Consider the following 14,196-nt stretch of genomic DNA (forward strand, 5'->3'; position numbering starts at 1 on the left):
GGGTGCGGGAGACTATTGTAATTACTCTGTGTGTGAGGGTATGAGCCCACATGCCGAACTACTTTAATATGAAGATCATTCATTCGCAGATCTACTGTAATATATATTCCCAACGAGGCTCTGCGTTAAATGATGTTGTCTTACCCTCACCAGAGGAGTGAGTATTGCATTTGGGTCCGTTCGTTTGTCTGTTTGTTTTTCCGCACAGAATGTGAGTATGTGTATTTATTACATTTGACCCTTTAGAATCCCAAGACTCTCTACGACCCCTAATACCCCTGCGACCCTGAGACTTATTAAGACCATGAAGACCCACAAAGACCGTAAAAACACTACATGCCGCAAAGCCACCATAAGACACCTAAAACACTTTGGAGCCTTTAGAACCCTAAGACCCTTCGATACCCCTAAAACCTTCAGAACACGAAAACCCTTAATGACCCAAAAGACCGTTGAGGACCCAAAGGGCAAAACCACACATGCCCTGGCAAGGGTCTGCAATCTCTGATTGCTTTCTTGTCTCTGAATCTCTGATTCCAACTTGCATTGATATGCTGTCACTAACTACTCCCATTAGGAGTGAAATACATTTATCATGTCCAAGGCACTCAACTAATCTAACTTGTTTGTACAAATGTTAACAGTTTGTTTATTTCTCCTTGTTTTCCTAAATGGAAAGCCTGGTGTTGGCTTAGTGGTTAGGGTGCCGGCTTGGGTGGGATTCCTAGGATCCTGAGTTCGAATCCTGGTCAATCGCTGAATTAATGTCAAGGGGGTTGACTCAGCCTGTCATGCCTCCGAGGTTGGCAAATTGAGTACCAGTTCACTGGTAATTCCCTGTGTGTTGCAAGAGGCGACTAACAGGGTTGGTGGCAGGAAGGGCACCCGGCCATAAAACATTGCTTCAAAAAGGGGACCACGGTGCCCAAAAAAGGAAAACCCCTGCTCTGCAGGGAAAAATGGCCTCTAAAGGTGGTGGTGGTTTTCCTAAATGTTGGCATTGTATAAATGTATACAAGACAGTAAACTGTGTGTGAAGAATAGATTGAAAAACACTCGGCTCACAACCTGCCAATAGCAAATGGCATGACTTCTGATTGGTTAATTATCTATATCTAATTTGCTTTAACTTGTATGTTTTACATATGTTTTGAAGGACAGTGTATATAGATGATGCTTGAAGCACATCAAAGGAAATCCTGCATAAGGTATCTGTTTATCTTTATCACACTCTTTAAAGATAAATTTTAATGTGAATTGTTCAGAAGTTAAGGTTTCATAGTCAGAAGGATATGGCAGAGGAGATCCTGCATAATGTTTCGACCATGGTAAATATTTGTTTATATTTTTGGTGACCGTGGGTTCAACAAGTTTGGATTAATACAGCACTTTCAAAATTATGGATTGCCCGGCACGCATGAGCACAAACTTCTTGTAACTAAGTAAATTGGGGCAGCCTGGACATATTTCGTGCCTTCCAGATAAGGATTGCAGAATGAAACGACGAAAAAAACTTTTTAAAAAGCAGGAAATACTTGTAAACTTATCTGTGAGAAAGGGGTGTGCCTCTGCACAATGAAACAGTTGGAGAATTTCCTGATCAACTCATACAAAAAGTTGATATCTTGCAGTCCATATTGCAAAAAAATCCCAACAATATGGGCCCTTGCAAGGCCTGAAGTTTCGTACATGGGCAAGTTTTAATCAAACCTTCGTGCTTCTTAACACCGATGGGAAAGTCATATCTGGGGCTTGTACAGGGTAAGTTAAAAATGATGATGTTTACAATTAATCATGTTTGGGAGGGGAAGAGGGGTGGGAGTGAGAGTTGTATGGGCTGTAATTGCCATTGTAAATATATTTTTTTGTTTGGTTCTGGGGCCACAAAGAAATTCTACTCGATTTTTGCATCTATTGGTGAAAGGAGGTGTGTATGTGTGTGTCTGTGTGTTAGTGCTATAACCACATGCGTTATGACCTCACCACCACCACACTTGCTAATTGTATTAACAGGAAATGGTTGGGACCCAACTCATATCATCCACGGATATTTCTCGTATTCCTATATTCTCGTGAATCTGATTTGCATTGAGGAACACAGAAATTATGGTTAAACATTTTTTGAAATTGCCACTCCGTCATTTAAATGCTGAAAATTATGTTTAAAACACTACATGCATTTCAGATTTTACGCTACTAACGGCAGGTTAAAAGTACCCGGCTTGCATAACTGAGTCAGTGTGAACACACACACACATACACACACACACACACACACACACACACACACACACACACACACACACACACACACACACAGTGCATGTGCAAAAGGCCTCGTTTAGGCCACCTTGAAACTAATCAATCCGTACATACGTGTTACTTTGTGCTCTGGTGCGATGAGAGTTATTCCTGACAGCCATGTGGATCACAGGGGTAAAGGGCATTCAGAATTGTCAAATATAAAACTTTAGAAGGCAAGCAAAAGCGGTCTGTTATTTCATAGCTTTTATCACTAAATATATAGATAACTAGTGGCGTTGCCCTTTCCTGGTGGTGGTTTTGGGACATGTTGGACATTGAAAAGCTATGGAGTTATTGGCCTCATGATGGTTACCTTTTGATTGAGCCAGTGGCAGCATTACCTGATCCCACATCCCAATATACACTTTTTGGTGGCCTAAAAACGGCTGTCAAGGCCAATGTGTGGTAGCTTAAAACCTTGCCCACATTCTGAAGTACCTACATCCAAAATCGGGGCCTCTAGGTGCTATGGTTCGGCCGTGAAAGAATAACGGACAACCAAACAAACATATTGTTGTGAATATGAGAATGTTTTTTTTATTTTGTTGTGGTGGTAAAATGTTGTAAAATATCACCCCTCCTCCCTCCGTTGTGGTTGTATAAAGGTCAAAGGGCGTTCCCGTAGTTAGTCCATAAAAACATACAGGCAGGACACGATATATCTTTTCTTTTGACAGTTATATCTTATTCTGTGTTTTAGGATAAGGCTGTGTCTCCCATTAATTGAAGTACTCCATTGCACCAGTGAAAGAGAATAGATCCCCTTTCATTCCCATCCCCAAAAATCCCCATTTCCTTCACATCCCCCTTTCGTGATTGCCGACCCTCGATTGCAATATTACATCCCCTCTCGTCATTGCTGAGCCCTCGATTCCCAATCACCTCCCCTCCAATAACCGCCATTGACCACGAGGCTCGAGTCAGGGAAGAAAGGCGTGTCTCCACCTCGTCAGAGGAGGGGAGGGGCGCGCCCGCCCGTCGTCGTCCGGGGCGGAGCCCGAGGGTCGTGCGACCAGCCAGGGCCGAGGTGAGCGCCCCGATGGGCGTGTCCAAAGCGCCGGGGGCGTGATCGCTGGGGGCGCTATAAAAGGGCGCAACCGGAAGTGGAGCGAGAGAAGAAGAAAGAGAGATGCACTCTGGGTTGGTCTGGGTCGGTTGAGAGAAAGAGAGGAGGAGTTGGTTGCAAGGAGTTGGTCACAGTCGGTTGCCAGAGAAAGGAGTCGGTGGTCAGTTGGTTGCGGTGGTGAGGAGTCGGTGGTGACGAGTGAGACAAGGCCTGGCAGGGCAAGTGCAGGCGGCCGCAGCAGCGCCACCCAACCGCCAAAGGGGGCCTGAACGGCGGTTCGGAGCAGGGCCGAAACGGACCGGCGGCTGCTGAACGCGCCGGTTGTGCTGCGGGACCCCCCTTGGACCTTTCCTCTCCCTCCAGCCATCCACCTTCTGCCATCCCTGGCATTCCCCGCGTGAGTCAGCGTTCTGTTTGTTCTGTCCTGGGATATAAGTTAAGTCTGTAGGTAAGCTAAATTTGCACTGTGTCACCTGCGTCTTGTGCTTGTAAATAAACGTGACATCTGTCTTTTTGCTTGTGTGTAAATAGTAGGAATAAATGTAGTAGTATTTCAAACCTTTTTTTGTCTCCGTTTTCCTCTTGCATTGCGTCGCTTTTGTCTTTTCCCTCATTGAGCAGCTAGGGTGCGATACAACCAACGTTCGGGTGGAATCGGGTGAGTTTTGTTAGGTCGCGGTTTTAAACCACCGCTCGGTCTATAACATCCTAACCGCGATCAGTAACAATATACACACAAAAACTTGAAAATATTTGTAAGATAACCTCTTGTTCACCTTGTGCTATTGACCATTATCCCTCCTCTTTTGGTACTCTATTGCATGGTCATTAGCAGTAATGGGTTTGTGACTAACAGAGTTGTGCTTGTACATCATCTAAACTCTAAAGCCTTTTTAAAGTATAAAATGACCCCCGAGAACTAGATGAAAGTTCATACCCAATAAATATACAAACAAATAACAGCATTGCTAAAATTTTGTGATATTTTGACATCACAAGTGGAACCAATAATATGTACACTTCACTTACAGGGAAATGTAATATAAAATATAATAATAATAAAAATAAATAAAATATGTGTAAAAGATAAATAAAATAAATAAATAAATAAAACAAGAAGACGTCATGTAGAGCACGAAACTTACAAAATCCACCCCCCCCCCCCTAAAAAAAGAGTTGCCATGGATACATCAAATTGTGTATTTCATTAAGATTGTAATTGACCGTCTTAATCAAAGCTTGGGTCAATCGGATTAAAATTGATGATTTTTCAGATGAAAACTGATGATATTAGAAGTTTCACCTTTTGGCATCAAAAATAGTTGGTTTCCTATTGACTGAGGCACTATGCAATCGCTGTTTAATTTTCAAGTCAATCGGATGAAAAGTGGCGATTTTTCATATCAAAAATTGATGATCTTAGAAGTTTGAGTTGACATTTGACCTTTTGACCTCAAAAATCGTTAGTTTCCCAATTTAGTGACTCAATATGCCAATGCTGTTCAATTTTCAAGTCAATCGGATGAAAAATGTTAATTTTATAAACTCAACCTCAAGATGACCTTTGACCTCAAAATCAATAGGCTTCTTCCTTTTGACCAACTCTACCATCTGAAGTTTCATGAAGATCGGTTTTAAATTGTGACCTGTAGGCGATTGACAGTCAGACAAACAGACAAACAGTCGGACAAACGGACAGACAGACAAACAGACAGAATAACGCACACGACCAACCAATATATTTGAAAAATCTTCGATTTTGCAAGTAATAATTTATAAGATATTGTGTACATTTCAACTTAGTGCAACCCCAGGTACACATTGTGATCGGGCCTCAGGCTGATTATTATATGATCGTTCCTGAACCGACACTACTAATAACACTTAGCACTTGAGATCAATTTTAAGATGGCAGTGATTCATAGCTCGCTTGGGATGCTTTCAGATGAAACTATATAGATTGTGTTTTATTACTCGCAATGTTTGATCAAATTATTCAAACCTCTTATCATGTGGTTGTCCAAAGTAAAAGACCTATTACTGAGTGTGGGTCTGTGGGACTAGTGGGTTTTTAATCCTACCTACAGGAAGAGAGTAGTCAAGGGACAGTTTAGGCTCAGCAGATTTATTTTGAATGGAAGTTTCATGTTAAATCTTTGGGGAGGAGGTGGGGATGTGGGGCACTCGTGGGGTTTATATAATTTTTAAAATGCACCTCCAAGTAACATTATTTCCATTATACTCGTGCATTTATGGAATCTGCTCATGGCTTGATGGGTTTAGCCATTTCTCTTGGCAGACACAGAGACCAATTTATTTATTTCTCCTGGATGGAGTTTCACAACATTGGGTGAAGTTAAGTGCTTGCAGAGGGAAGAATTCAGCAGTATGATGAACATGATACCTCCCTTTTGTGTAACAACGCGTCCACAATTTCTCTGCCTTCCACACATTGCCTCATAGAAATGAGACCGTGGTTCTCATTAATCCATTCCTCGGTGACTGGCTGGTATGTCAGGGCACAGACGGTCTGCTTGCATCATACACACCGCCAGAGGAAGCACCTCCCCAGCCGGCAACATGGGCTGCAGCTGATGTCACTGACAACGAGTCGGGGATACGTCTGACAATCCGGCATTCCAAGGTACTGTCCGATGAGTTTGCAAGTTGCCATTTGAGTCAAAGCTAAATGTACCAATAAGTACTGGAATGTGTATTCTTTGTTGCTAGAATGTGTATGTTGATAAAAAATTAACTCCTTTTATCGAGCTCAGTTTTAAATATTCCTTGTTTATTCCTTTTTGTTTCATCTCAATTGTTTAAATTTGGGTGATGTGCCTGAATATGGCGTCGACGTAGTGGTGAGGTGAGCTGGCAGGATGGCCGAGAGTTACGCACACTCACCTCTAAGCTGCCTCGCCCAGCTGTAAATTGTCACCTTGGTGTTCACAGGCAGTGTGATTCACCAATGTGTGCCATGCCTTGGATGGACGTTAAACGGGCGTCCCATCTGCTGGCATTCGTTGATGGGCATTAAAGATCCCACGGTGTCCTTCGTGAGAGTAGGCGAGCTATCACCGGCACCGTGGACCAATTACAAATTCCTACCCTAACATACAGAGAGAGCATTGCATCAGCGACACAGCTGCACTCTTCAGCCAATGATGCTACCCCGAAGCCTTGTGCTGCATGCAAAATAAGTGTGCAGTTACTCGATTGGCATCCCACAGATACAAACCTGGCTGAAGGTAATGATATTCAAGGTTTGTAAGGCCGAGCTAGTCTCAGGTGCATTTACCGTGTCACTGTCAGATTGTCGATCAAAATCCGCTCGGCACATTAATGGCTTCACGAGAGGGGATAATGTTCCTGCCCAAGTTGGTCTGGTCCACTTGTAATGTCAATCCACACACTGTTGTTCATAGTGCCCTCAGGGCAACTTGGGATGGGCACTGTAATGCTGCTTGTATTTGCGTAAAGGCTCTCTAAACATTTCACTATATCCAAATAAGAATTTTTATTTATTTATACTTATTGTGCAGTAACAAAATGTTTGAAATAATATATTTTTTATTACACTGCTGAGAATTTGTGCTGATATTAACTTTTTTGCATGACGATGCCCCTTCTATATCAACATGTTTGCACCAACAATGATTTTTAAGTCAGGTGAAAGAAGAGGGGACCTCGGCCTCCCTCTGCCATCGCCCCTCACTGCACTGCATTATGTGATAATGTTTCCAAGGTGGGAGAAATTATTTTGAATGTTTGGAGGTTAACTACATTGACCACTTGATACATTATTGCACATCACTGGAGATGACATCCTATTTTGATCCCAAGTACAAACGACAAAGTGTGACCACAATCGCAGTCCACCTCGCCAATTTGGAGTCGCAGTGTCATTATCTCCTCCATGAATATGGACGGAGTTTCTATATTCACGCCTCCTTTGTCTGTCTGTTTGTGAGCAGGACGTCTCAAAAAGTTTTTTTTTTTTTTTTTTTTGTATACAAGATCGAGGCTCGTGTAAAAGCTATCTATCTTCAATCACAAAAAAACAAACGGACACACAAAACGTACAATAAAGGGAGCGGGAGACAAGATGGGGAGAGAGAGGGAAGCACACAAGAACAACAGCAGAGAACAGGGACATCGGGAGATCTGTGGGAGGGAGAGGGCTTGGGGGGAGGAGGCGTGGGAACGGGGTGTGGGTGGGAGAGGTTAAAAAAAAACACATGGACACAGCTAGGACTTCCAGGAAAGTAGCAGGTATTTCAAAAAAGTGGATTTGGGGTGAATTAGCGGGGGTAGAAAAGATCAAGGTTTTGGATGGGGGAAGATAAGAGATGTTGGTGAACAGCTGTTTTAAAGATCTGGAGGGAGGAATGGGATTGAAGAGAGTGAGGGAGTTTGTTCCAGAGGCGGGAGAAAAGAGGAATGAAGGAGTGAAGGTGAGCAGAGAGCCTTGATTTTGGCAATTTCACCAGAAGAGGGTTACTGGCAGATCTACCAAGTTGTGGATCGATGCGGACGAAACTTGGTGGACAGGTTAGGTGTTCGACAAGGAGGAATTGATTCGATTTTGGGGATCACGATAAATTTTAGTGATTCTTCACCATTGAAAACGATATATAGCATGATATTTCAAAAAGTTGTGGACAGATTATGACAAAAGTCGGTGGATGGGATGGGTAGGTGACAAGAACAAGCCGATTAAATTGTGGTTAAATTCCGGATGCAGATCCGGCCTATCAGTGGGATACAAAATGTAAACTGTTTAGCCTGGCGGAGGTATGCACTCTACCGAGTGCTGTTCTAGTTTGGGAAGGCTGTGGCCTCTATTTTTATGATTTCAGAAGAACAATTATGGCAGTCTATTTTATAACAAGCCTACACAATACCCGGGGCACTTTGCTTCCAGTAGTTAAAGAGACTGAAGCACAATCATAATCACAAACTACTTGGAACGACTCGTTCAGAGAATTTTTGCTTGTGCAGAGCAACGCTCCAGCCAAAAACTCTTATGGTGCACCTGCAACAGCAACAGTAATGGAGTTTGGAATTCTTCCTGAAGCTTCCTATTCACCAGATTTGGCTCCTCTCCTGTAGTTTACAAATTTAAAGTGAAATCAAAATCTTTGCGGATGATGACCAAGTTAAGAATGCTATTGAGAAGTTATTCTTTGTGAGCTTAAATATGTTGGATAAATCATTGGAGGACGTTTGTCGATCTTGAGGGAGGGGATGTCAAAAAATGCTTGGGGGATTTGAACTTATCTTGTAATTTCGGATTTCTTTGCCAATCCTTGTATAAACTACTAAGGCTGAAACCATTATATACCTATCTGCATTAATGTTGGCAGTTAAGATGAGAAACAGATTTTCCTCATGTGCTCGGCAACATTTATGTGGATATTAGCAAAGCTACTAAGGCATGCTGATGGCAGCTTCAAGTTGGTCCACTTTAGACTTCTACGATCCTTCATTTCTCAACCTGCAGCATTGAGGGTCTCTTTGCACGTGATGATCTCTGTGAATGCAACATGTGGACAAGCAGCGACGTGGTAGTTAAATGCCATCGCTACGCTTCTGTGCCTGGTCAAAGTTCAAACTTCGACACAGCTTGAAGAGTTGGAGCATTTCTTCTTTTTTTTATTTTAGTTTTTGCTGAAATATGGTGCCCTCAATAGTTAAAAAGGAAAACAAAAATAATAACACTAAATCTCCCGATACTCCTCCACCTCCCACTCCTCGGCCAACTCTCTCCACTCTGCAACCATCCCACCTTACTGATTTTTTTTACAGCCAGCCAAATCGCCATGTCGATAGTTCCCATGACTGGGCTCAACTGTCCTGCCCCCTGGTGGCCAAACCTTTCACATAGCGATACAGTTCAGTGAGAGTGAGATGGAGCTTTTGCTGCACCACTCTCGGTAGTCCCTGTGTTGGTGATACTGAATCCTTTAAGGGTGGTACTCTGAACAGCATCCTAATTGTAATGTACAATGTCCATGGCAAGTCGTTAAATATCACACAGAAGGACATATTGATAGGTCATTCAAGGAAGGACCAACAACTTTCATGAGGTCATTTGGCCCATCATACTTGTGCAACATACACAGCCCAACATATTATATCATGGATCTTGAGTGAGGATATATCCTATGATTTTTTTTTTTAATACCGAGAAAGGACAGCCACACACCCCACACTCGATGCATGCAAAGGATCAAAACTATTTGATGACAGAAGAATGGAATCTGAAACAGAAATGCATCGGTGCAAATTGTTCCTTCCTTAAAACGCATTCCAGTAAGGCTGTTAAACATGATATGACTGTTCCTGTTCCTAATCTATAGTTAAAACGTTCCAGATGTTAGCTTTCTGAATCCATAATTATGGTTTCTAATATATTTTTCATCACCTAGGTGAAATTTTTAGACATTCTAATATCTTGTAATTCGTTGCTGATCTCCCTTGCCCTTATTGGTTTGTACTGCTTGTGCTGTTATCCAATTATTTATTTATTTCATTTAATTAAATGTTTAGAGGATGAGTATTGATTTATTTAAATGTTTAGTTGGTAAAAAATAAAAAGTGTGGAAACAAGTGTCTTATAAGATGTACATCACCTATATGGCAACTCCATCTACATCAGTGCTTTCCAAACTGGAGGGGAGAGGAGGGGCTCCTTGAGGGTGCGAGATGGGTACTGGGGGCAGATGTAGGTACGTGAGTCAATGTGAAAAAAAAACATCTTTAATGTCGGATTCGGCTGAAATATACAAAAATTGATAAATAAAGCTAGATATTTCTACAAACACCAACGTGCTCCACCTTGCAATACCCCCACGACCTTCAAACATCGCGCCAGCTCCATGTGTGCTGCTGCCTGTGAATAACACCACAACTAATGGATTTGTTGACACACACACACACACACACCGGTATACAAGTGTTGATTGAAATTTGTATGTACTGACATAATTTGTGTACATTAGGAAATTTTCGATAAAATAAAATAATATTAAAGCTTGTATGCATATATTTCAATCTTCCCCCAAATGCACTGGATACATGGATAAAATAATTATGAGTTAGTTTGATCATGAACAATAATATAAATAACAGTGCAAAGAGTAAAATTTCTTTCAATAAAAATGGGGGTGGTAGACATGAGGGTTTGGTAAATATTCAAAAGGGGGGCGTCATGCCAAAAAGTTTGAGAAGCACTGATCTACATCAATGTATTAAGCGAGATATACGATGATAGAACAGCGACCTTGAAATTGAACCAAACTAGTGGCAAGATCAGGATAGCAGATAGCAAGGTGTCGGACAGGTGGACATGATCTCACCGAAATTGTCTCTCCTTGCTGACGAATTTTTTTTTTTTTTTTTGTATACAGAGTCGAGGCTCGTGAAAGAGCTAACATTTATCAAACAAACAAATCAAACAAACAAGCAAACAAAGTATATAAAAAGGGGAGCGGTCGACAAGATGGGGAGAGAAGGGGAGGAAGCACACAAACACAACATTTGAGAGCAGGGACATCGGGAGATGTTTTTGGAGGGAGAGGGCCTGGGGGGAGGCAGGATAGGTATAAAACGCAAGGACACCAAGGACTTCCAGGAAAGAAGTCAAAAGTCACCTCAAAAAAGTGTATCTGGGGTGAAATTAGAGGGGGTAGAAAAGATCAAGGTTTTGGATTGGGGAAGATAAGAGATGGTGGTGAACAGCCGTTCCAAAGACCTGGAGGGAGGGGTGGGATTGAAGAGAGTGAGGGAGTCCGTTCCAGAGGCGGGAGAAAAGAGGAATGAAGGAATGAAGGTGAGCAGAGAGTCTTGACCTTGGCAGTTTAACCATAAGAGGGTTGCAGGCAGATCCCGTGCGACCTGCAGGAATACCTGGGGGACAGAGCCCAGAGAGAGCTGGGGGAGCAAGGCCGGAGAGGAGTCGGTAGAAGACGGAAAGACCACCAACCTGCCTGCGGTGATTAAGTGAAAGGCCCTCGGAGATAGCGTCATCGCGGGCAACATGGGCAACATCTGAAGTTGAGGTTCACGTCCAAGTGGGTCGAGTGGAGCAAGCGTGTGGATCATTGAAGACATGACATGACATGACATGACATGACATGACATGACTGTGTGAATAAAAAAAGGAAATTTCTGGTTTTTCTTTGCTGTTGAAAAGAATGTCAATGGAAAGACGTTTTCTTTATTGCAATTTGTAATTTTTTTCTTAAAAAATATAAACATTTTGTTGCATATATGTATACATGCATACGTACATGGTGTTTGTTTATTGTTTAAGAATGTTCTAAGAGCTAACTAAATTGGGAGGGAAAACTGACATTTAGTATCGCTTCGGAGGAAAAGGGTTATCAAACACAAAATGGGTTGAAGGTTAAACAATAGGACATGAACGTGCATGTACTGCAGTGCAAGAGGATGAACAGAGTGGGCAAAGATTCAATAGCAGGGTCTCAGCAGTGCAATTGAAGGAGACCATGAGGTGGCTGGCGACAGCAGATTTTAGATCCTGGAGGGGGAGAGCTTGAGACAATTCAGTCTCAGGTAGACACTTTAAAACAAGCGAGAGAAGATGGGTATAAATAAATAAATATATAAATAAAGTGACCATCAAGATTAGACTTAGGGAGGGTAACAAGGAACTGTTGACTTGTACCAATCAACTTGTGTTTTTGAACAAGCTTTGAAAAAACAAATAGTGTATTTTTGTTGATTTTTGCTCCTGTTTGAGATGATGCATTCTTAAAGAGATGAACACATGGTTATGTCAATTTTAGAAACCCATGCATACATGTCTTGGTTTCTATACACACCTACATACATACACCTACATACACACACCAACATACTCGCACCGACATACACACACCTATATACACACACCACATACACAAACCAACGTACTCACGCCAACATACTCACGCCAACATACTCCCACCTTTTTTCTTTTCTTTTTTTTTGTATACAGAATCGATGCTCGTGTAAGAGCGAACACATTGAACATGAAAACATGCACAGACACTTAAAACATTCAATTAAGGGAGCGGGAGATGAGGAGGAGAGAGAGGGAAGCACACAAGCACAACAACAGTAGAGAACAGGGACGTCGGTAGATTTGTGGAAGGGGGAGGGCTGGGGGAGGGCTGGGGGAGGAGGGAGGGGTGCATGGTATAAAGCAAATGAACACTACTAGGAATTTCAGGAAAGAAGTTGGGGATTCAAAGAGGCGAATTTGGTGTGTTTTAATGGGGGTAGAAAAGATCAAGGTTTTGGATGGGGGAAGACAAGAGATGGCGGCAAACAACTGCTTTAAAGACCTGGATGGAGGAGAGGGATTGAAGAGAGTGAGGGAGTTTTTTTCCAGAGACGGGAGAAAAGAGGAATGAAAGGGTGAAGGTGAGCAGAGAGTCTTGATTTTGGCAATTTCACCAGAAGAGGGTTGCTGGCAGATCTTGTGCGTTCTGCAGGGATATTTGGGGGGCAGAGCACAGACAGAGCAGGGGGAGCAAGGCCGGAGAGGAGTCGGTGGAAGACAGAAAGACCACCTACCTGCCTGTGGTGAGAGAGAGAGAAAGGCCCCCCAGAATCAGCTTCATCGCAGGATATACCAATGATTCTGAAAGCTTTGGTTTCAACCGCGTGAAGCCGAGCTAGGTGTGAGGCAGCAGCACCAGCCCAGAGGGGAGAGCAGTATTCCATTGAGCTGCTGATGAAAGCTTTGTGTGTGGTGAGGAGCCCAGAAGTACCCAGAAAGGACTTCACATGACAGAGGATGCCTCGTCGGCGACTGGCTTTGGAGGCCAACTTGTAAATGTGGTTTTCCCAGGAAAGATCATGGCAGATAGTGACACCCAAAAGCTTGAGTGACAGAACTGCTTCAAGAGGATTGTTCAGAAAGTGGATGGGAGTGTTTTCCAGACAGTCTTTTCGGAGAGGCATAGTGAGAGTGTGAGATTTGTCAGGATTGAAAGACATGTTCCACTTGTTTGACCAGTTTGTGATATTGTCCAGGGGTGCAGAGAGTGAAGAGGCTGATACCTGCCGATCTGAGGGTTGAGATATGGAGCGGCAGAGAGTGGAGTCACCTACTTACTCACACCTACATACTCAAACCTACATACATGCACACTTATGTACACACACACACACACACACACACACACACACACACACACACACACACGCACACACACACACATGTAGATAAACACATGTTTTATATATCGAGCATTAGTTTATTCTACGACATTTTCTTTTCATTGCGAATTGTGGTGTCTGTCCATGCATTTGTCTGTCTCCCATTTCCGATGGCCATTTCCCGCACTGCGTTGGAAAAGTTGCTGATTGGTTAGTTTGTATTTTCATTTCACTTTTGTTGATGGAATATAGTCAGTCACTTTATCATCCCTTCCAGCAATCTTTAAAATCAACATGAATATCTGGATTAAAGTAGTTTAATGCAGATCTTCATGGAGTAACACAATTTAAAATAGCTTCATTTTGTCCTCTTTTTAGACTAATTTAACCTCCATCGCCCAATGTCGCACCACCGTTTTGCAATAGGCGGTATAAGTAGCTCAGAGCTTTGGCTCCGAGTGAAACCAAGATTGCAACACAATTAACCTTTTACAAATCCATTAAACAATTTAAATTGAAAGAATAACTTAAACTTTTCCCGTCACTGGGGATGGATACCTTTGTTACTAAAATGCAAGAAGAAAATACATAAAATCTCGTAGCCCACGTGGTTTCAGTAATTTTTCTGTGCGGAGTTAAAGGCCGTCAGTCAG

The 14,196-nt window shown here is 42.5% G+C and overlaps 1 protein-coding gene across 1 annotated transcript in view; it reads left to right on the forward strand.

The window, feature by feature from the left end:
- The window catches only part of BOP1 (BOP1 ribosomal biogenesis factor), a 200,002-nt gene that overhangs the window by 165,420 nt on the left and 20,386 nt on the right, over positions 1-14,196 (forward strand). Inside the window, exon 13 of the mRNA XM_068102104.2 lies at positions 5,834-6,014. Coding sequence (XP_067958205.1) covers positions 5,834-6,014 — 181 coding nt within the window. The remainder of the gene's footprint in view (positions 1-5,833; positions 6,015-14,196) is intronic.

The sequence above is a fragment of the Myxine glutinosa genome, chromosome 10, assembly GCF_964187855.1.
Source record: "Myxine glutinosa chromosome 10, kmMyxGlut1.1, whole genome shotgun sequence".
NCBI lineage: Eukaryota > Metazoa > Chordata > Myxini > Myxiniformes > Myxinidae > Myxine > Myxine glutinosa.